This window comes from Cydia strobilella, chromosome 19 (assembly GCF_947568885.1).
Source record: "Cydia strobilella chromosome 19, ilCydStro3.1, whole genome shotgun sequence".
NCBI lineage: Eukaryota > Metazoa > Arthropoda > Insecta > Lepidoptera > Tortricidae > Cydia > Cydia strobilella.
The window spans coordinates 9,220,018-9,244,715 of NC_086059.1; the positions used below are offsets into that span (position 1 = coordinate 9,220,018).

The 24,698-nt window shown below is 35.5% G+C and overlaps 2 protein-coding genes across 2 annotated transcripts; both read left to right on the forward strand.

Moving 5' to 3' along the window:
* The first annotated feature begins 7,419 nt into the window (after window positions 1-7,419).
* LOC134749874 (uncharacterized) lies at window positions 7,420-11,289 on the forward strand. Its single transcript, XM_063684872.1, has 3 exons — window positions 7,420-7,518; window positions 8,318-8,604; window positions 11,060-11,289. The coding sequence occupies exons 1-3, from the start codon at window positions 7,449-7,451 to the stop codon at window positions 11,114-11,116; spliced, it is 414 nt and encodes a 137-aa protein (XP_063540942.1). The 5' UTR covers window positions 7,420-7,448; the 3' UTR covers window positions 11,117-11,289.
* A 4,358-nt stretch (window positions 11,290-15,647) lies between these two features.
* On the forward strand, window positions 15,648-20,950 carry LOC134750084 (uncharacterized). Its single transcript, XM_063685177.1, has 3 exons — window positions 15,648-15,755; window positions 17,608-17,891; window positions 20,800-20,950. The coding sequence occupies exons 1-3, from the start codon at window positions 15,686-15,688 to the stop codon at window positions 20,854-20,856; spliced, it is 411 nt and encodes a 136-aa protein (XP_063541247.1). The 5' UTR covers window positions 15,648-15,685; the 3' UTR covers window positions 20,857-20,950.
* The last annotated feature ends 3,748 nt before the right edge of the window (window positions 20,951-24,698 follow it).

Genomic DNA, 24,698 nt, shown 5'->3' on the forward strand with positions numbered 1-24,698 from the left:
TTATTACTTTACAAACATTTTTATTTTTATTACTCATGTTTTAATCTGCTCGCTAGCCGTCGTAATTTCATACAAATATTGAAGGTAAGCGGACTAAACAAAAATCTTACGATACCCAGTTTCCTTTCGGTTGTAAAAATTAACCTAATATTTTATCGCCTAAATTGATAGAGCTAACGTAATCATTAATCAGATATCAAACCCCAAAAATTTAGTATTTAGGTAAAAAAAAATCACCTATCTAAAATAAATATCACCCTTATTTGCTTTCCTCGACAACAGTCTAGTGATAAATAATTGGCCAAGCCCGAGTCAAAGCTCATGGCATTTAGTGTTCCGTGCGCATGATTTGTTAGATAATTTTCACAAACGCATTTTTTCTGAGTAGCGAATTTTCACATTGCGGTTTTTCACGATCGCAAATTTCTTTTTTCGTCTTTTTTCATGTAGCAATTTGAGTAGCAAATAAAATAATCTACTGGTAAAATAAGCGAAAAAAAAATAAACGTGAACATTATAAAACGCTTCATGAAAAATCGCCACATGAAAAAAGACGAATAAATAAATTTGCAATCGTAAAAACCGCGAATTAAAAATTCGCTACTCAGAAAAAATGCAAATAGCATAGCAAATAGAGTAGTAAATTATCTAACAAGTCATTATTTTGATTTGATTATGTTTCTAGTTCCATGCCATATATATATAGACTTTAATATTATTTAGAACTGCTAAAAATGTAGAGTTCGTCTAAGCTAACAAAGTGAGAGAGTGTAAGTAAGTATTGTAAGAGTGAGATAAACGTCATATTCTCATAGAAATTTGACATTAATGATAACATAGTGACACTCGGACTCTATCAATAATTTAACGCTGTTTATGGAAAAGGATCCAATCCACAATGTGTTAAAAAAAATCTTTCTTTCAAACAGAAAATCAGTTAATTTAAATGTCATATTTTATGCATGAATCCTTTTCGCTAAACTACGTTCACTTGATACTGAATTGAGTCCGAGTTTTTATAATGTTTTTATAACAATATAAACCGCATTAATGTTATTACTCTACTTAAGCTGTCAAAGAAGTATAAGATATGAGTAAGTTATTTATATTTTCTGCACGCTTTGAATTAGGACGAGGAATAGTTATTTGTTATACAAGGGTGCAAAGTTGTATTTTACCCGCGAGTGTAGAATTGAAACACGAGTAAGCGAAAGGATTCTATAGGTGAACCACGAGCGAAGCGAGTGGTTCTAAAATAGAATCCTGAGCGTAGCGAGTGTTTCAACACACGAGAAGTAAAATACATTTGCGCCCGTGTATAACACAAAACTTTTCACCTCACTATAGCGAGGAAAATGCAACATCCACAGGCATTAGATCATCTTCATCACTGGAATCACTCATTTCTTTACGATATTATAACAGAAAACTCTGGAAGTTGTGTATTTTTACGCGAGTCGGTGAGAAAAGTTTTTTAGTAAAAAAATTGTTGACAATGTTGACATTTCTGACGTATGAAATGTCAACGATGCGTTTTGAAATTGCATCGACTCGACTTGTGCGTTCAGAATTATATTTAACATCATTATAATAAAACAAACGTTTCTTATGGAATTTTAAGGTTTATGACTTAAAATCATTAAATGAAGCTAAATTTGGTATTTTTCATTAGATTCTCAAACCATTTATTTAATGATAATTAATATCGAACGAATCATTATCATAAACGATTTACGTTTTGTTATCTGTCAAGCTACTTAATCACGCTCCATCCAAGGTCAAATTACTTTCCCCACTAGTGGATAAAACGCGTTTTTCCCCGCTTGTATTGAAGGATAAAAGACAACTTTCCGAGCTAGTGAGGGGAAAAAATATTATCGTGTTTTCAAAGAATTTAAAAAAGAAAATCTTTTCCATTATTATTTTTAAAAGCAAAAAATATTTTGTAGAACTTGGATTCATGAGTACCAAATCTTAACTGATATCTAGAGCTATGAAATACCTAGTTCATAAAAAAATTTAAAATAAGCTTAAAGGATATTACGACAAATTGTATAAGATATGTAAAATACTTCCTATACATCAAAAGGTGCAATATAGGATGGCAGTAGAAAATTGTTTTAATGATAAATTTAAGGTGCTGAAACAAAGTAGATATAGAACAAAGAGCATAAGGCAAAAAATTTTTTTACAAAACACTGCTAAAAACTATTATGGCAAATAGAAATAATTTGTTTTTGATACCAAAATTGTATAACGAAAATAAACTACTTAAGGGAAGAAAATAAATGTAGTATGGCTAAATTTAAAAAGGAGTTTAAAAAAAACGTTATTGGAAAAGATACCCTAATATTTAAACTGTAAACTATATATGTATTTACCTTAATTAGTTGGTAAAATAGTTTAAAAGGTGTAGTGACAATTAAACAAAAAGATAAAATAATAGATCTTTTTTTTTAATAGTCATCATAAACTATCGCCATGCATGTTCGCTTTTCGGATAGTATCTAAGGTTAGTTTTTTAAGTGCATAAATGTTTAAAATGTAAAAATGAGCGCTATCTCGCCAACAAACTGCGATTGCGAGGAATACAATTATAAGAATATTGTTGTGTTGTACACTTTGTGATAAATAAATTAAAAAAAATATTTTTGTCGCTGGCTCTAAGGTTGACGAAATATACTGCCCGATTCGAACTAAGATACGTCAAATATTACGACTAGATACGATATGTCAGTGTCATAAGTGACGTTTGTTCAAACAAAAACGTATCGTAATATAATCGTAATATTTGACGTATCTTAAAGTTCGAATCGGGCCGATAAAGTGAGCCGATCTCTCAAACAAGTTTGAACAACATCGGCTCAATTTCGTCAACTTTACCTGTATACAAAAGATAGAATAATTTTTTTAATAGTCATATACTATAGGTTTTCCAAGATTATTTTGTCGTAACAGAACGGGATCTGGTTGCTTCTCTCACCGATCCTTTCAAAAATATACATACTGTATACAATTATACACAAATGTCATCGTACTTAATGCAAAGGGATATTGTGTATATTGTTTCGACGAATTAGATACTCTCTAATAAATATTAAATGACTTTGTTATCTGACTGTGTATACGTCTTACTAACTCTATGTGCTTTATTGTGTAAAAAAACAAAACGACAGTGAAGAACGGAATTCTTAATTGAAAAATTTCAAGTTTACTCCAACAATAAATATGATTCTTACTGAGCACATTGGTTGGAAAGCCCGTTCGAAATTTAAGCTTATTTGCATTAAAACAAGGTTGTATTTTGTAGATCGTATATTCTCTGATGCGTTTAGTAGACTATTACAAAAAAATGAAATAACCCACAAAAATAAGCAAGTTGAATTAAACTTTGTGTCACACACAAGTTATTACATTAATTTCAATGCCAAAGTTTTAAGTAAAGATCTTTCTCGCTAAAACGACTTCCTAATATGAAATGACCAGTCTAAGAAGCTGATCCAAGCTAGAACTTAACCTAAGTAACCAAAGATCAGGCTGCAGTTAAAAACCGAATAAAGATAAGGTTAACCTGATAATTTTCCCGCCGTCTCCATACTCGATTTAGTTGGTTACTCGCTGGTTAGCTGCCAGTTAGCTGTAGTTTTTGCGAAAATCCCCAGGACAGAGGAGAATCTTTTTGTATGGAAACTTGCAACTTTAATTGCATTTTTTATCGAAACTACTGCAGTCTAAAATGAAGTCAAAATCAGTCCATCTATTCAATTTTTTGCAAGCTTTCTAATGGTACCCCACTCGACTCTTACAAATAAAATAAAAAAACAGGGTACCCTTCTCAACCCCCTAAATTACCCCCTAAAATAAGAAATAAGCGGTTTTGACTTATTTACAATATTAGTGGTGGTAATTGGTATAACTGTTTCAAATTTTAGGTATCTATGTCAAACGGTCTCTGAGAAAAACGCATTTAACTGATTTGCAAGACCGAAGTGATCCCATAAGTGTTCCGTTTGTCAAAACAAAGTTTTGCACGAACACTAAAATTTGGCCAAGCCTGCAGTCAGGACTACGGTAACAAGTGCTCCGTACAGTTAGCAGCAGAAGTTGCTAAGCGGGCGAGGTGTTCAAAATTACCTTGACACGCACAAAAAATTACCTGTAAACGGTGGCCCGTAGCAAAAAATTGTCTTATACCTAAATAATCCGTACAAATTTCCTACAAAATAGATATACAGGATGTCCCAAAAATAGCACGTCAAATACAAATACAAAAATATACAAATATATTTATTTGCCAATAAATGTGGTATATACAATGGTGTTACATTATTATTTATAGAGCCATACACATTTAGACTTTAAAAAGCCATGCAAATTGAAAACTTATACCAAATTTAAGTTTAATTGACATCATTATTTTAATCAAAACATGCATTATTAACCTAGTTATAAAGCCATTAGTTATTAACGTGGACTGTTACTAACAAATTATGAAGTGATGACAGTTGACAGACAAACCGACACTGGAGGTTCCGACAAGCATAGAAACGGCCAAGCCGTACTGTTTGACCAAAATGTTGGCTTTATAGTTATACAGTTAGAGCTTATAAAGTTAGGACTTACATTGTAAAAGTCTTGGTACGGGATCTGATCTTTTTAATGTAATAAGCTTTATGCGCCTAGTCTTGGCAATACTTTACATGAAATGTTTTTGGTGGGATTATTGTTTGCTGTTCAAAGAAAAGTGCCGTGTCAAACACAAAAGCTGTCAATCAGACGCTACGTCACCAGGCTAATGTCAAAATTGAAATTGAACTTTATAATATGCAAATGCACGTAGGTCTATGGTGCTCTTTGATCAGTGACGGTTTAATTCGGTCGTTGGATTTGGACCTGCGGTTCGGATATATCCGTCGTTGGTGTCAGAAAGGTTAATGCAAAAAAAAAAAACAAAAAAAAAACAAAAACCGACTTCAAAAAGGATAAAATAAAATAATATTATTCCTATTTACGTTTAAAATTATTATTTACGTTTAAAATTGGTGCCAAGCCAAATTTGTAAAGCATCAACACCGTCAAATCGAATGCAGGCATTAGGTATACATACATATCACTTATTGGCTTGGCACCGACTTCAAACATATCAGTTGCTAGCGCATAGAAAAGGAATATTATTATTTTATTTTATCCTTTTTGAAGTCGGTTTTTCTTTTTTTAAGTTTTTATTTTCTACTTTTTAGTTCAAATTTTTTTCATGTCCACTGTCAATTGGCACTATTTAACTGTTAATGCTTAGTTTATTGATGAAAATACAAAAATCGCTGTATGTATGCTTACAATATTTCAGGAGTTCCCTCAATCCCTCACGGAATCCATCATCAGACTAAACCTTCATAAAAATGTTCTTTACAAATCTTAGGTACTACTGGCTTAGTGATTAACGAAGAGGACAAATCGCTAAAGCGAACTATGCATCGTTAAAGAGTTCCGTTCTGGTCTTCATCAGCAGTTCCACTTTATCAAATGACACTTTTTAATTGTTAATGCTTAGTTTGTTGATGAAAATACAAAGATCGCTGTATGTATGCTTAAAATATTTGAGGAGTTCCCTCAATCCCCAATGGAATCCATCATCAGACTAAACCTTGATAAAAATGTTCCTTATAAATCTTACTGGCTTAGTAAACATAACGAAGAGGACAAATCGTCAAAGTGAACTATGCATCGTTAATGAGTTTCGTTTTGATCATCATCAGCAGTTCCACTTCATTAAATGTCACTTTTTCTGAGCTTAAATACTTGATGAAAATACAAAAATCACTATATGTATGCCTATAAGATTCGAGGAGTTCCCTGGATTCCTCGTGGATCCCATCATCAGAACTGGGTTTTGACAAAAACGGGACTAACTTGGGACTATACACATTCAAACAAAAAAACAATTTTCCAAATCGGTTCACCAATGACAGAGTTATGAGGTAACACACATACAAAAAAAAAATATACGGTCGAATTGATAACCTCCTTTTGGGAAGTCGGTTAAAAAACAATGTTGTAGAGCATTTTCTAGAAGCTTTTTTTTTCTCCAAAGGTCATCCGATATGTGATCGGACAGTGTGGATACACTCTAACGCTGGGCTACCATTGGTTTTGTAGTTACCTACGGAATAATTATATCGCTGCTTTTGTTATAATACAATTATATTATTTTATTCAATTAAGTAGGCAGGTAGGTACGTAACACGTAAGACGTAAGTTAGGTAACATGCATTGCTTGCGATTACCTCTCTTTATCTAAATATCAATATCAAGGTTCTTGATTAATTATTATATAACTACGTGTCACGGATGCAACATAGGCTAATCTTCGGCTATCACAGTACAAAGTACATTGATTAGAAGCAATAAACACAAGAATAACAGAAAGTATGGATTAATAGGTATTAAAGACAAGTCCATAATTAGAGATTGGAGTTCTCCAATACAAATAGTTCAAAACGAGCGTCCGTCGCCCGTCGCGTAGCTGTAAAGTACCTAAATGTGAAACAAGATCACCTGAAACGATACATTATGATTGTCAATCAAAAGTTTAAGGAGCTTAACCAAGTAACAATCGTTGATAGAAAACGCCAATCGAAAAATCTATATCCTTCTGGTATATCTTCTATACAGGACCCTCTAGGTTGTTTTTAGGGTTCCGTACCCAAAGGGTAAAAACGGGACCCTATTACCAAAGATAGATATAACTCCGTAATAGATGGATACAGTCCAAGGAAAAAACGTGCCTCGAAAATCACGAAAATTTGATTCTCGATCAGATGGCGCCACTAGTTTTGGCCTACACTCGTATAGAGGGCGTTGACTGTTTTGTTTGTTATTTATAATTTTAACGCATACCAGTGAAAGAACATGGGTCAAAATCATATAAAAATAATTAATGCAAATAAAAAAATCATTTATCCATATTTAAATACATTTTATCATATTTTTATAAATATTTATTTTTAGTTTTAAAGTGTGTCGACAGATGGCAGTGAATTTACTAGAGTTACAAAATTTACTATGACAGTAACTCTATGCTATTACTAAGTCTCCTCTGTCCGTCTCTCCGTCTGTCTGTCACCAGGCTGTATCGCATCAAACGTGATTCCATCAATTTTCACAGATGATGTATTTCTGTTGCAGCTATAACAACAAATACTAAAAAGTACGGAACCCTCGGTGGGCGAGTCCGACTCGCACTTGACCGGTTTTTTGATGATTGATTGTTTTGTATTTAGGTACCTATAATTGTCTTTCTCATCACGAAACATTGATTGTCTTTATTATTACCTTATCTCTGCATGCAATAGACTAATAAATATAGATTAGTATTAGTTTATATAAGCAGGTGTTCTTCTGAAGTGTAAGTTATTGTTCAGGTGCATCGGAAGAGTAAAACGGTCGCCATGTCGTTCTTTGGGAAGCAGTTCAAGAAAGTTAAGGCTGAAAATGCTTCGGAGGTCATTGGAAAACTAAGTGAGTTGGAAAATACATAAAAAGTAGTTATAAACATCATCATCAGGGATATAATTTCCATCAAAAAACTGCTGCATGGCAGATTCACTCCATCAAATTGAGAGGAAATTCATGGTGCCTTTAAAAATGTAGGAGTTCCCGCAATTCCTCATGGATCCAATCATCAAATCAAAACCAAATAAATGTGACGTTCTCAATCAAGAGGTACCACCATTGTCGCTTGGCATAAGGATGCTCTGACAGGTTATTTGTATAAAGATACAAGCAAATTTACTCAAATTGGAAGACGAAGCACGGAATAATCGGTGAACATACGTATAAAGTGTTTTTATCTCTGAAGCACCACCCCACAGTAAAATACCATATGGCATAATGCTAGTAACTAAAATATACTAATCGAGTTGTTTTGCTCACTGCAAAAGCTGCAGAACTCAGTCTATTCGAAAGAGTAGCAATATGGGGACCCCACTGGAGTTTAGAATCAAAAGTTATACCAAGAAAAACTGTACTATCGACTTATTCCAATTCTTCATCCTTCACAATGTACCAAAATAGTAAATTACAGTACCTAGCCTAAGTACATACTTAAACCATTTTCCAATGCGTTCGTTCGTGGCCCTCAAATAGTCTCGCCGGAAGATCAGCGTTGACTTTTGGGTTAGCATTATGCTGAGGCGGGACCATTTCGGGGTAAACTATTTATTTATTTTTATTTTTATATGTCTTTGTTGTTTTTATTCTTTTGTATGTTATAGTTTATCACGAATAAATGCGATGATTTCTGATTTCTGAATTCCAGATCTCTCCGCGTCAATTGTGGCACTCCTGCGCAGCCAAGACACCGTTATCTGCTTCACTAAAAACGCCGACGGCACCCTCCAGTACGTCGTCAAAGACAGCACCGGCAAGGTTCTCGTCGACCAGAAGATCGTCCTTTCAACCCTCTTTGACTACAAAGGCCCTGATGGCATGGAGACTAAAGCCAAGTTTGAGTTGGCGGGAGATGTCTTGAAGTCGGAGATGCATATGCCTGATGGGAAGGTCGTCCATATGGATAGACATTTTGAAGCTAACCGCTCGAAATTGGTGAGTGGAGTTTTTATTAATTACCTTTTAGTAAAAGTGGAATTCCTATGCAAATTCTTGAAAATGTCTTCAATACTTAGATTTTTATTGAAATGTCCGAATGTTAACAACTTTGGGAACAAATCAAATTATTATTTTATTAAATATTTTGATTCGTGTTTTTTTTTGTAAGTGGTCACACTACTATACCTATATATAAATTATAAACTAATAGATGTCATATTTTAAAGAAAAAGTGACGGCCAGTGGTGAAGGCCGGATTCGAACCGGCGTCTTTAGCTATCGCGGCTAACGCCATGAACCCCTAGGCCACCTCGCCACGGCGGTACCCGTCCCAATTTCTTGACTATATGCCATCTTAGTAAGACTAGGCGTCTTTGACCAACTCTAAGGGCAAGCAGTGCGCGCTGGCATCTCCTAAACGATATAGCGAGAGAGACTGGTGCTGCCATCTATGAACAACTTCGAAAATAAAATAATTTGATTTGTTCCCTCGTTGGAGAATGTTTTTTTTTTGTTTAAAAAATCAGCTGATCAGCAAAGGGTAGGTTAGGTTGGTTAGAAATCAAATGATCAACTGATAACAGTTAATCAGTCAATTTGTGGATCCAAAATGAAATAATTCGCTTAACAAGATTTGATTAATGGTGGATCGCCAACTGCCGCTTAAATTAATTTGCCAACCAAATCAATTGAGAGCAGCTCAGTATGATATTAATTACGAACTGGTTTAGAAATACTTGCTAACCTTAAGTTGCAAACCAAGGGTCCATTTTGGCTGACCAAATATATATTAATAATTCACCACACCAGCTGGTAAAGGCTCTCTTGATTGTTCAAAAACTGATAAGAAAGTTGCATTTTATTCACATGTGAGGCAAAGTTTGAGTTGTTTCTTATGTTTGCTGGTAGAATTGACTTTTAAATGATGATTTTGAATGATAAATATTTAATAACATTCATTTTGTACCGATTTGCTTTGATTTTGTTTGATACTTTACAGTTAGGTATTTTCCTTGTTGGTGTGGTGAAAAATTTCGTGTTTCACTAGGTCGGAAAATTTGTTTAATCCTAGTGCCTTGCACCCCTCGCAACGCTTAAGATTCCATAATTAGAACCACACGCTCGTGGTCGAATTTTGGAATCTTTCGCTTGCTCGGGTATCAATATTAAGCACGAGAGGTTAAGCAACAACTTTGCCCCCTTGTAAAACAAATAACAATTTTTCATATATCTAAGATATTCATAAAAATACAGATCAATACTAAAAACTAACTAATATTATAAAATTAAAACTAGAAGTAAACCTAAAACTAAAATTAATTATCGCAAACTAACAGGCACTTACGTATACTTAGGTATATAAAAGGCCTATGTACCGTTCCGACTGTCACGGTCCAAACGTGCCAAAAATGCTAGCGGCATTGCCGCGTTGCACGGGAAGCGATATTTGCTGGACCAGGTAAGAGCCGGAACGGAACCTATATAATAAATTTTAAAATTTTAATGTAATAGTAAATGTTTTATGTAATGTAAATGTGTACGGCTCACCCGGTCTTGTATTGTCCTAGTCCTAGCTCTAAGTATATTGATTTGCATGGTAGGTTTTAATTAATTGTACTGTTTAATTGTAGTATTTAAGTTTTTTGTTACTAACACTTCTATGGGCCATGCCTGAAAATAAATGATTATTTAATTTAATTTAATTTATATTTCATTAAAATAGCAATATTTTACAGATCGATTAAATGACACCCTTAGATAAGTAGGAAATTAACTGCAGTGGTCATGTCAAGACTGTAAAGTAATAACTAACGACCGCTGGAAAATTTAACTCAATCAATTGTTTATCCAATTCTCACACAAAAAAAAACAATTTCAAACTAGACTTATATTGACCGGGATATAGACCGTGATTACCTTTTGTATTATTTGTGAGCTCCCGATATTTCAACGCAGTTACATGCATCATGTTCACGAATATCGTCTGCGTCGAAATATCGGGAGCTCACAAATAATACAAAAGGTAATCACGGTCTATATCCCGGTCAATATAAGTCTGGTAAAACTAACCGTGAATCATTCAAAACTCTAATTTCAAACTAGTTTTAATGTCTGTTCATAGCTACAGATATATGTATTTTGCATAATTATTTTCCATCGTATTTTCACGGAATCGTACGAACGTGTCTTGCTATTAAGTTCTGACGTTGATTGAAGTAGTATGACAAATACGAACATTTCAGAGAAAATACGATGGAAAACAATTATGCACTACATTTTGAAATCTTTAGTAAGTACCTAACTCTTGCTTCATTACTGAAACATGTTTCTAGGCAGAAAACTTGTACACGTATGTAACCTACAAGCTTAAATATCTTCTTTATATTTTTAACTAAATACCTGTTAATTAGCTAGTTAGTTTATAAACCTTATTCTTATTATCTTGTTTCAGGAATTGTACGTCCAAGGTGTCGCTGAAAAAGCCACTGTTTATTACGAGGCCCTTTGAATAATCTTCACATAACACATAATTACAAAATACCGTTGTCTGATTACCCATAACACAAGCCTCCTTGGGCTTACCGTGGGACTTAGTCAATATATGTATGAAAGTATGAATGTCCTATTTTATTCATACTTTAATTTAATAAACGTTATTGTTTTACAAACATTAAAAAAAAACATTTTTTTTTTATTACTCATGTTTAATCTGCTCGCTGGCCGTAGTAACCATAAACAAATATTGAAGGTAAGAGGACTAAACAAAAATCTAAGGAGTAACTCCTTAGTCCTCTACCTTCAATATTTGTTTATGGTTACAGTTGCAAAAATTAACCTACTTTTTTATCGCCTAAATTGATAGAGCTAACGTAGTCATTAAACAGATAACAAACACCAACAAGTTAGTTTTGTTAAAAAAAATCACATATCACCCTTAAAAATCACATATTTTCTTTCTTTGATAACAATCAAATGATTAAAAATTGGCCAAGCCCGCAGTCAGGACTACGGTAACAAGTGTTCCGTACAGCCAGCAGCAGAAGTTGCTAAGCGGGCGAGGTGTTCAAAATTACCTTGACACGCTCTTATTATCTTAACAATAAAGTCGCGTTGCAATTATATGTACGCATGCATCGTTATAACGGATTAAATTATAGGCATATATCAAGCACAATGAAATGCAAGTCCTTATTTATAGGCCTCGGGCCGGGAAGATTTAAAGCTTCTATCATTTACTGAAAGGTATTTTGAACAGAAATTTGACATCTAGCCTATTATATTTGTATAATTGTACATTTTTATGTTATTGATTTTTATCATATTGTACAGTCGCCATCAGATATATCGGAGCGGCCAAGGTGCTCACAAATATCTCAACACGCCTCTATTGCCTGGTTTTATAAGACGATAGTGGACGACCGCTTCTCAGTGCAAATGTAGTCCCCATTAATTTCCTTGGTAGATCCCTTTTTATAGTTTTTCGTAAATAACTCGTAAACGGTGGCCCCTAGCTAAAAGTGTTCTGTTAGAAAGAAGAAAGAAAGAAAGAAAATACATTTATTTGACGCCACAACATAGTACATAAAAAAGAAAGGCATGCAGACAAAAAAAACATTTGGTCGCCAAAAAGGACTCAGCATAACGGCAAACCGTGGCGCTGGTTTTCTGTGGGGACCTGACAATCTAAAAATTAATGGCGACACCTACGCCAACAATACACAAATAAATAACACACACATAATCTACATAAAATTGTCTACGAAAAGGATTGCATACACTTTCTACTAGGACCCATATTTAAAAAGATATTAAAGCGGGAAAGGTGAGGCTCCCCCGAGAAGGTGAGGCTCCCCCGAGAAAATACGATTACGAAAATATGATAAAATACGATTCGGAAAATTATTTTACCAGTGAAAACGGGTTTACATTATTATTCCATTATTATTCCATTATTGCCATAAAACTGAGTTGTACCATATTGTATGAAAATGACCATTTGTAATATTATATATATAGGTTCCTATCTGTCCATCACACAACCCTTATCCAGGTCTGGCTCATTCAACTGAACGGTAATTTGGCTAGGTAATCAGATACTGAGCAGCTAGCCAGTCAAAATTTAAAATCATCATCACTATTAAATAAATATTAAATATCTATCTAAGATTAAGTACCTCTATGCAAATTTACTAAATAACTAAATGTGAAAAATCCCGCTCCAAATTTAAACTTATTTCTATTTAAATAAGGTTATTTTTAAAGGTAAAAGGACAACCATTCTAAAGTACCTAAAGACTAAGTACTGATTCCCTAAATAACCTAAGATCAGGCTGCAATCAAAAACTACGAAAGATAAGGTTATCCTGATAATTTTCCCGCCGTCTCCATGATTGTTTTAGTTAAGTACCGTAAAATGGGGTGAGTAGGGACAAAACTGACATTCAAACCTCGATAACATTTTATTTTTACATATGCAAACTGAGTGGTGTATGTATATAATAAGTGTTCCGGACGTTTGTATTTTAGTTTTTATTTTATTTTCGGTAGTTCCATTTCATAACTTTGACGATAAACAGGAAATCCCACCTCACCCCGTCATCATCATCATGTCAGCCGATAGACGTCCACTGCTGGACATAGGCCTCCCCCAAGGCTCGCCACTCCGACCGATCCTGTGCCGCTCCCATCCACCGAATTCCCGCGACCTTCACCAGGTCGTCGCTCCATCTCGTTGGAGGCCTACCGGCAGTTCGTCTTCCGGTACGTGGACGCCACTCCAGAACCTTCCGGCCCCACCGGCCATCAGTTCTGCGAGCAATGTGCCCCGCCCACTGCCACTTAAGGTTTGCAATTCTGCGAGATATGTCGGTGACCCTAGTTCTATTGCGGATATCATCATTTCTGACTCCATCAAGCAGAGAAACCCCGAGCATAGCTCTCTCCATTGCCCTTTGCGTGACCTTGAGCCTTCTTATAAGGCCCATCGTTAGCGCCCAAGTCTCAGATCCGTATGTCATCACTGGCAACACACACTGGTCAAAGACTTTTGACTTAAGACACTGCGGCTATTTGGACGAAAAGATACTGTGGAGCTTCCCGAACGCTGCCCAACCGAGTCGGATTCGACGAGTGACCTCTTTCTCGAAGTTGGACCTACCTAACTGGACTGTTTGTCCTAGGTATACATAATTGTGAACAACTTCGAGCGCAGAGCCTCCGATTAATACGGGAGTTGGCACAACATGGACGTACCCCGCCCCCCGTAGTCCCTCGTAATTGGGGTGAGATGGGATTTCATACAAAGGTGATTTTGGAAAATTGTTGGATCGTGTTTGTTTTATTATGAGTATTACTACAGCTCCATTTTTAATTGGAATGCATTATTTTTGTAGCAGTAGCCTTAAAATCCCATCTCACCCCCCTTTCATTCCTTCTCTCCCCATTCATAACCCAACTCTCCCCGCGAACCCTACTCACCCCATTTTGCTGCCTGTTATCTATAATTTATGCGAAAATCGGCAGGACAGAGGATAATTTTATGTATGAAAACTTGAACCTTTAAATACATGTTTTTATCACAACTACTGCACGTAAAATGAACTCAAAATCTGCATCGGATCAACTTTTTACAAGCTTTCTAATGGTACCCCACACGATTCGTACAAATATAAAATAATTTCACCTTACCCCTCTCAACCCCCTAAATTTCCCCCTTAAATAAAAATAAGCGGTTTTGATTTATTTAAAGTAATTGTAGTAGTTATTGCTATAACTGTTCCAAATTTTAGCTATTTACGTCAAACGGTCTCTGAGAAAAACGCATTTAACCGATTTGCAAGACCGAAGTAATCCCATAAATTTTCCGCGAACAAAGTTTTCTACGGAACACTAAAAATTATTAATAACAGTTCTAAAATAAATTACTTACACGATCGCTGCTTACACCAACCTACCTAACGACCAATGGAAAAAAGATACAGTCACCGATAGTTATATCTTATCATGTGCAATATCTTTTTCTGATAATTCATAGGTACACCTTAAAGGATGACTCACGTTAGACCGGGCCGTGTCCGGGCCGGAGCTTCCGACGCTTCGTTTTCTATGGAAAACATCACGTAATCACCGGTCATTCGTCATAGAAAAGTAAGCGCCAGATGCTCTGGCCCGGACCCGGCCCGGTCTAACGTGAGTCATCCTTAATAATATCCCAGCTCTCATTGACCTTGTTTGATATTGACAATGTAAGTGGTATAGAGCATCATTCTACGAATTCCTAATGCTACGGACAGAGAGCGAAACTTTGGTGCCGACAAAGATAGATATAACTCCGTAATAGATGGATACAGTCTAAGGAAAAAACGTGCCTCGAAAATCAAGAAAATTTGATTCTCGTTCAGAGGGCGCTACTAGTTTTGGCCTACAGTCGTATAGATGGCGTTGACGGTTTCGTTAGTTATTTAACAATTTTAACGTATATCAGTGAAAGAACATGGGTCAAAATCATAAAAATAATTAATGCAAATAAAAAAAATCATTTATCTATATTTAAATACATTCTATCGTATTTTTATAAATCTTCATTTTTAGTTTTAAAGTGTGTCGACAGATGGCAGTGAATTTACTGGGGTTACAAATTTTACTATGACAGTACCGCTCTAGTATAAGTTACTCTATGGTGCCGATGACAGACGTATGACGTCAAGTCGCATATAGGATGTTTTTTAAAAACAACATTGTATACTCACCCCATTTTACGGTATTGCTCATAATAGTCATAATGAATTTAAAATACATCATGACGTCGGGATATTTATTGAATAATATGTTAGAAATAACCGAGTCATTATTATATTTCATTATTTGTGTTATCAAGACACTTCTTTAGAAATTGATTTCTGCCGAACCTTCGTTGCAAATTGCCACTTATCTACAGATATTCCTACTTCTATATTATTATCGTCAAATAAATCTGATATGGTAGAAAAGATAATTGATTATTTTGAGGTAGTATATATAGCCCACTTAAAAAATTGTGGAACATTGAACTGATTGCGGACAGTTGAAGTGTACGAAAATGGCATTCTACGGGAAAAACTTCAAGAAAACCAAGTATGAAAACATTGATCAGCTCTTGGACGCATTTAGTAAGTGCATTATTTTAAGTATTTGTTGTGTGCGTTATAATAAAAAGGTACCATTCGGATGAAGACTGCAACATCATTAATGCTGCAAGCTGTGGCGACTATCAATCTCCTTGACGACGACTTGACCAAAATGAGTGACGGATTGTACTTTCTAATCGTGATAGTAAGGCCGCAACGACTAGGGAATGCAATCTCACACCAAGACTGGCGATTTGAGATCTCGCACGAAAAATCTGAATCGAGATTGGGTGTTTCGAGATTTCGACCGTCAGACTTTCGAGATAGAGATTCGACAGTGATTGAAAATGTGTTATTTTGATCACAAATAATTAAGAACTTATTCAGGGTACCTACTTCATGCTATATTTTGAACATAAAAACAACAAATGAAAAAAAGAAATAAGAAATATATAGCTCTAAGGGGTCATCCATTAATTACATCACACGTTTAGGGGGGGGGGTCAAGAAAATGTGACATTCTATGACAAGGGGGAGTCACAAAGTTTGTGACATCACTTTAACGTATTTAAATTATTTTATTCGCTGTACAGTTAAATAACAAGTTTTTGGAACTATAGTTGGTCAAGCAAATCTTGTCAGTAAATGGAAACAAAAAAACTACACTCATCCCCTTCTTCTTGGCGCCAGCACCAGTGCAAGATAAAGACAGTTTACTCTCTCCGTCTACGCCCGAAATGAGACAGTCCCTTGACAAACTATATAATCGTTTTTAACCGTTTAATTTTCTTTCATAATCAGTTTTGGGTTATAAAATGACTAAATATTTTTTTTGTCAAAAATATTTTGATAAAATATTAATAATACTTTATTCGATTTGCCGATTTCATTGAAAAAATGTGACGTCACACCAGGGGGGAAGGATTTGCCAAATGTGACCAAGTGTGACAAATTCGTGTGACGTGATTAATTGATGAACCCTAATTTGCATATAAGTAAGAGAAAGTGGTTATAGTTATTTTTAATTATTATTGTAAGCAGAGGCACTAACATGCTCAGTTGATATTTTTGACAAGCACTGAGCAATTTACAAAAAAAAGTATGGTTAGCGGTACGCGAGTCGAGATCCCGAAAATATCGAAATCTCGACCGAGATTGCATAATAGAGATTTTCTGTCAACGTGATTGAATCTCGAAAAATCGTGCGACATCTCGCGAGATCTCGAAATTGCGAGATCAAAATTGCATTCCCTAGCAACGATATCATAGCAAATTTCCTTAGAAATTGATAGTGACACTGACATCACCCGTGTCAACCCCGCAGCAGTAACGTTAGTAAGCAGTATAAAGGATAACTCACGTTAGACCGGGCCGGGCCCGGGCCGAGGCGTCCGACATGTCATTTTCTATGACGGCTGATAGGTAATCACGTGGTGCTTTCCATAGAAAGCGAAGCGCCGGAAGCTCCGGCCTGGCCCGGCCCGGTCTAGCGTGTCATCCTTTAGGCTGCGTATACGCTAGACGAGCCGAGCACATTTTGAGCCAAATTTGTGCTCGGCTTGTGCTCCGCTCGTATTCGGCTCGTGCTCGGCTCATCTTTGGCCCAGCCTAAAGGGGCCCACTGACTATCAGTCCGCCGGACGATATCGGCCTGTCAGTTGTTCGGAACTGTCAAATTTTTGTTCTAACTGACAGGCCGATATCGTCCGGCGGACTGATAGTCAGTGGGACCCTTTAGGTTCTTTAAAAAACCGAAATGTATGCCGATTTCTAAAGACACCTCTCACTCTCGAGTTGCGTGTTGGGGCAGTTAAGTACCGTTCAATTAATATATAGAGCGAAGTTAATATATAGACCAAAAGGAATCAAACTAAATATTTATTGCAATTTCCAGAGGCCGCCGACAACATCCGTGCCTTAGTCAAGACCACCGGCAGCATTTCCCGTTTCGAAAAAAACGCCGACGGATCCATTCAGTACATCGTTTCCAAAGATGGCCAGGAACGCTTAAACCTGAAGATGACTCCAGGTGCAGAGGTCGACTTCACGACTCCTGACGGCAAAAATACTAAAATTAGCTGTCAGACTAAAGATGATGGTGTGCTGTCGGTAATGACTTTCCCTGATGGCGTTAAGCTTCATATGGACAGGGTGTTTGATGGCAATAACATGAAGCTTGTAAGTAAAAGCATATTATCCATTTAGGTCACCTGGGGGCGTAGCCAAGACGACAAACGTTGATAGAAAACGTTAATAAAAACTTAAATATAATGAAATTGAAGGAGGTTAAAAATAGTTCTTTACCTATAGATGACAGGAAAACCTACAGGACAGGAGAAATGTGCAGTCAAGCGTGAATCGGACTTAATCACTTAGTATTTGATCCGACCCCTACGCGTTTTTAAAAGACATTTTTAATACAGTTGCTCAAAAAGTGCTACTTTTCGTGGCTGTTTAGCGTGCGGAAAGTTGGTTTTCGCGAACTAGTGCTTTTGACTTTCCAATTTTTTTAAATTTTTACTTGTTCCAATTCATGACTACTTATTGATGAGTTGATATTAGTTTCCTTTAAACGTCGTAATCAACATAAAAACCTACTGTTAATGTAAGAATACGAAAAATATGCATGTTTCATATTTTATTACTACCTCTTCATCATTATAAGTATTATAACACGTTTACTTTTTAATGTTAAAAAACCGTTCTAAATAAGTTTTTTGAATGGAACGGAACGCTTGTCAAAGAAGAGGCGTATTTTCTTACTGCAAGAATGTTTTAAGTTTCCAAAGGCAACATTCGATATTGTTTTTATAAATATACGATACAAATATACGAAACAATATTTAGGTAATAATAGTACAATGTTTTAATATTTACAATTGTTTCTGTCTTATAGAACATGCATTTGAAAAAAAAACTTTCATTGAAGTGAGTTCAATAATAATAACAAAATCTATTCTAGTCGGATAAAAGCTAGAAAAACACTTCTTCATAATGTCAATGTCAATGATGTCACAGAATTAATAATATAAAAGTTTCGAATTCCATTCCTTACTTGTTGCTTTTCTTATTTTCTCGCAACTGTATTAAAAAACGTCGTTAGATACACGTGCGGAAATGTCATTCTTCACTCATCCCGAGTCTTGCCACTCGCCTACGGCTCGTGGCAAGATATCTCGGTGCTCATGAAGTAATGACATACTTTCCGCACTAGCATCGAAATGTACTATTCACTCACGTTTCACATAAAAAATACATTGTTAAAAATTGTGTAATGTATAGTCCGATAAGAAATTGTAGAAATTAAAAAGTAGTGTCGTCCCGTTTTCATAGATTGATTTGAAAGGGACAACAATACAGTCTTGCCACTTTTAATTTCTACAATTTCTTGTCGGACTTATACCCTTGGAACGCGAGTCCGACTCGCACTTGGCCGGTTTTTTGTTTTTCGTTTGATGTTTGTCGATATACGATATTGTCATCTTGGCGAGGCCCCCTGCGGGCTACCGCGAAAACCGAAATTCTTAAATTGCGGGGATCTTTCTCTTTTACTCCAATGTAGGCGTAATTCTGCAGTTTTGTGATTCTGTTACAATTCTTCGGGTGATTATACTCATAGTGGACAAACATTATGACGACCGGTCTGGCCTAGTGGGTAGTGACACTGCCTGTGAAGCCGACGGGTCCTGGGTTCGAATCCCGATAAGGGCATTTATATGTGTGATGAGCACAGATATTTGTTCCTGAGTCATGGGTGTTTTCTATGTATTTAAGTATTTATATGTTATATATATCGTTGTCTGAGTACCCATAACACAAGCCTCCTTGGGCTTACCGTGGCAGTGGCACTCAATCTGTGTAAGAATGTCCTATAATATTTATTTTTATTATTTATTTATTATTTATATATTTTTTACTAATTTTAGTTTTTGTTTTTCAAAGCGTCACTTATAACGGACATTGTCAGCTTGCTCAGTCACTTCAAATGTCCCATGAAACGGATATTGCCGAAAATAGCATAAACCTAGATTATCATTACAATTAACAAAATATCAAAATATAAACAATAGTGCGCATTTTTTGGCGATCCATTTACAATTTTACGTGCCTGTAATAGGATCTTATCCGAGCAAGTGTGATGAAAAATTAATTTTCACCAATTCGAAAAAGGGGGTTTTCTTCCCTGCTAGGAGGGATCAAAGTGGCACTTTTCCTGCTAGGAGGGATTAAATTACACTTTTCTGTTCTAGGACACTATTTTTGCATTTTTTTGCACATTATTTTTTTGTTTATATAATATTTTTAAACATCATAATTACCTCATAGGTGATGTGAAAAACGCGTTTTATCTACTAGTGGGGAAAGTAATTTGACCTTGGATGGAGCGTGTTTTTAGTAGCTTGACAGATAACAAAACGTAAAACGTTAATGATAATGGTTCGTTCGATATTAATTATCATTATATAAATGGTTTGAGAATCTAATAAAAAATACCAAATTTAGCTTTATTTAATAATTTTAAGTCATAAACCTAAAAATTCCATAAGAAACGTTTGTTTTTAATAATGATGTTAAATATAATTCTGAACGCACAAGTTGAGTCGATGCAATTTCAAAACGCATCGTTGACATTTCATACGTCAGAAATGTCAACATTGTCAACAAATTTTTTACTTAAAAACTTTTCTCACCACCGACTCGCGTAAAAATACACAACTTCCAGAGTTTTCTGTTATAATATCGTAAAAAAATTAGTGTTTCCAGTGATGAAAATCTAACGCCTGTGGATGTTGCACTTTCCTCGCCATAGTGAGATGAAAAGTTTTGTGTTACACACGGGTGCAAATGTATTTTACTTCTCGTATAACAAATAACTATTCCATCTTGGGCGTAACACACTTGAATCCCTCACTACAATCAGGATTCTACTTTAGAATCCCTCGTTACTCTCGGGATTCTATTATAGAATACTTCGCTTCGTTTAGGATTCAATGTACGCCCTCGCCGTAAATATGTCATTTTGCTCCCTTGTAACACAATCTACTATTATTAGGCTCATTAAAATACAAATAAGTTTTTGTTTCAGATCATTTATAAAGATGGCTCCGACCAGAAAGGTACTGTCTTCTACGAGCAGGTTTAAATAGTTTAAAGCAAATATAATTCAAATAACATCGAGTGGCGTGACGAAACTGGCGAATGATGCGGTGAACAGCGAACGCGAATGTTAACGCACATCAAACTGTGTGTTCGATTTTCGATGTTTGAATCGTCATTCGATTCACCATGCAATCGTTTCGTTATTTTTACATACCTATAGTTATGTGTAAATGTGAGGTTATACTCGTAAGTACCTACGTGTTTTCACTTGAGACAGAAAAGTTTTTTCAAATCGATGACATAATTAATAAAAGATAATGCACGTATTTATATAATAAAGAAAACTATTGTATTTACGCATTGATTTATTAAATTAATTATATTATGATTTTTAGTACCATTGTTTTATTTTTATAATAGCCCGACTGCACTCACGATAAATAAAAAAGATACTTAAAACAAATCTTAAGAAATAGTTACGTACAGTACTTATACATATCGTACTCGTAGGCCGATTCTAATTACAGCATTTGTTAAGGTTTTGGATCTTGAATGAATGGGTAACATATGGTAACACTTTCTCATTCGTTATCTTGACAACTACTTACGTAAACTAAAAACAAAAACATTAAAAAAATTACAAATAATTATAGACAAATATAAAATAAATACCTACTAATCCTACTTAGGCCTCGATAACATACATAGCGCGTGTTTCGCTCACACACCGGAGCGAAGTACAGAACCACATCAATGTGATAACCGCCTTAGGGTTCCGTGACATCACGCGAATGTATCCACATATATAGTACCTCTCTCATAAACTGTTATAGGGAGATAGTTGAAATTTTGTGTCAGTATGTATACTGTATATTGCTGCTGTAGTAAAAATAAAAATAAGAAGCCTTTTTATAACGAATGTGATCGTTTTAGCGTTTTTGTGGTAACTGGTGTTTTTCCAATTACGCATTCAGGCAGCGATGACATGTTCCACCACGCTCCAAATTTTACTGTAATGCTGTTCACAAACACTTCAATTTGAAATGACAGGAAAATTGTTACACTCGCAGGGCCACAACTGAGACACACTGCATTTGCTGCTTGCTGTCAGAAATGGGATGTTACTTTAATAGCCATACCTACTATGCCATATTTTATTGAAGGAATTCCATTCATAATATGCCCATGCAATTTTGCAGCTCGTTCTACCCAAAAACTAGATGTTTAGCAATATAATTACGACAAAACACTAGTACATAAATATTATATGTATATAGGATTAGTAATAAAAATCTATTTACGTAACCCTTTTAAAATTAAATTTTTATGTTAAATTTACGAAGACATTAATAAGGTAAAATATGGCGTCATCTTTAACGACCAATAAACTTGCAAGGTCAACGACTCTTACGCACAATCATTAATAATCCGGAATACAAACAGACAGATTGATTTTATTTTAATTAATCAAATTTAAATTTAAATGACGTAAATTGTTCGGAAGCCGGTTCCTGCCACTTCAAGGGTTAAAAAAACATTTTTTTTGCACTTTGATCAGTCACTTCAGTTATAAAGCACTAGCTTTTGCCCGTGACTTCGTTTTTGTTTACTAAGTAACCGCAGCTAGAGTAACAATGAATAGCGCCTCGATAAAGTGTAATAGCAATCATGCAATCTGGGCATTTGCTTAATAATTGCTTATGTACACAAATTATCAGGCACTTCATTAATTTGTTTAATTCCACCCCGCTTTCGACCCTCTTAAGGGATGATTTTCGGGATAAAAACTATTCTATGTCCTTCTGCGGGACTCAAACTATCTCTATGCCAAATTTCAACTAAATCGGTTCAGCGGTTTAATCGTTAAGAGGTTAACACACAGACAGACAGACAGACTGCATTTATGATACTAGTAGGTATGGATTAAACAAAACATAGATAGGTACATTATCGTGAAAGAAAACAAAAGTTGACTCCAAAATTTCTGATTCCATAATTTTACGATAATGAAGTGTTATTTCTGGTTGTCAAGCTTAATACACGTCGTAATTTAGCTTTGGTAGGGCTGTAAAGTCGACGTCAAAAATTTGTTTACATTTTTCTCCTTATTAGGTGCAAAAGTGTAAATATATCTCTGACGTCAACAGTAGGTACATACCAATCAATACTGTACACAACTTTTTAGGTAAGAATATAAAACTAAAGTTAGAACTTAAATTTGTCTCATCTCGAGTAAATTTCAAATAGAGTAACAGAAACTGATTTAGAAACGTACTTCTCTCCTTGCGTTAAGGGGCCCACTGACTATCAGTCCGCCGGACGATATCGGTCTGTCAGTTAGAACAAAAATTTGACAGTTCCGAACAACTGACAGGCCGATATCGTCCGGCGGACTGATAGTCAGTGGGCCCCTTTAGCGCATAGGCAAATGTGAGTGGAAGTAATATGGTACTACCTTTCTCTTGTAAACGTTAATTCTTATTTTAATTCTTACTTCTAAGGGGTAAGACAAAAAATCGTCCGTATGCCGAAGCATTACGGGCGACTTTTCATCTTATCCCGCATGAAAAACCCGATAAATCAATCTTACCCCAACGTACCCGACCTATTATTGCCCAGACTAAAAACAGCCAGAGCACTTATATGTATATGATTAAGTTAAGAAATACTAACTTTTATAGTTGGTTCCTAATAGGCACAAAAGCAGAATTCTCAATACAGGAATTTGGAGTATTTGACCTCAAAGATTGTTTACCGACGCGACCTTTAGTTATATTTATTTTTATTATTAATACATCAGGTTTCGTATAGGTACGTACTTGCATACTTACTTTACCTGATTTGGTGAGCCTAAACATACACATGAATACATGAAATCAAATTGGTAGTACAGGTTTGAGTCAAAAGGATTCATTTTCAAAACGGAAAATCCAATAAAAATATAACGTCAATAAAATATGCATCAAGGTAGGTATAGTTAGAATTAGAATACAATTCGATTTTATGGTGTATGGAACTATCAAAGCGTCATTTCCAGCTATGATGTAAAAAGAGATTTGGATGGCGGCGTGTTTTTATTTTATTTTATGAAATAGGAGGCAAACGAGCAGACGGATCACCTGATGGTAACCGATTACCGCCGCCCATGGACACCCGCAACACCAGAGGGGTTGAAAGTGCGTTGCCGGCCTTTAAGACGGGAGTACGCTCTTTTCTTGAAGGTTTGAAGGTCATATCGGTCCGGAAATACCGCAGGCGACAGTTCATTCCACAGTTTAGCTGTGCGAGGCAGGAAGTTTCTAGAGAAACGCACAGTTGATGTAGTTTTTATTTATTTTTGCCAAGAAAGACTAGATGAATGGAGGACCGACGTTGGACCGTTTTCCGAAAAACTGTAAAATTAAAAGGTTGTGAAATGGAAACTAGATTTAAATTGGTCTCCGTATAAAATAGTGGATCATCCATCTTCTGTCTTAGTATGGAATCTGGAAAACCGCCATCTGCAATTAGCTTTCAGCGGCCTTCCCCATTCTAGGAAGAACTCAAATAAACCAATCAAACCAAATCAAAACAGCTTAAAATTTTGCATCTTTTACACTTAACGGATAGGTTATCTAGAGTGAGCTAACGCTTGCCACCAATCCATTTTCAATCTCATTTAAGACTACTCAAATGTCGATACGAATAATGTCAACCCAAAAGTTGTCTGACGGTTTTAGTTCGTTTTACAACAACATTACTATGTTACCCGTACATATAAAATACTAGTGGATATGGGCAAGTTCGTGACAAAAAGGTGAAGGGTATGTAAAGTAATTTTATAAACAATTATACGCTGCCAGTCGTAAACAAGTTGCCTTGAGCCTACGACGCGAGGACGGCGCA

What these genes read in the sequence shown, in the direction of transcription:
- LOC134749874 (XM_063684872.1), top strand. Translation starts at nt 7,449, where the DNA reads ATGTCGTTCTTTGGGAAGCAGTTCAAGAAAGTTAAGGCTGAAAATGCT. An exon ending in GGAGGTCATTGGAAAACTAA is followed by an intron (nt 7,519 to 8,317) that starts GTGAGTTGGAAA and finishes TCTGAATTCCAG; the next exon opens with ATCTCTCCGCGTCAATTGTG. An exon ending in AAGCTAACCGCTCGAAATTG is followed by an intron (nt 8,605 to 11,059) that starts GTGAGTGGAGTT and finishes ATCTTGTTTCAG; the next exon opens with GAATTGTACGTCCAAGGTGT.
- LOC134750084 (XM_063685177.1), top strand. Translation starts at nt 15,686, where the DNA reads ATGGCATTCTACGGGAAAAACTTCAAGAAAACCAAGTATGAAAACATT. An exon ending in TCAGCTCTTGGACGCATTTA is followed by an intron (nt 15,756 to 17,607) that starts GTAAGTGCATTA and finishes TGCAATTTCCAG; the next exon opens with AGGCCGCCGACAACATCCGT. An exon ending in ATGGCAATAACATGAAGCTT is followed by an intron (nt 17,892 to 20,799) that starts GTAAGTAAAAGC and finishes TTTTTGTTTCAG; the next exon opens with ATCATTTATAAAGATGGCTC.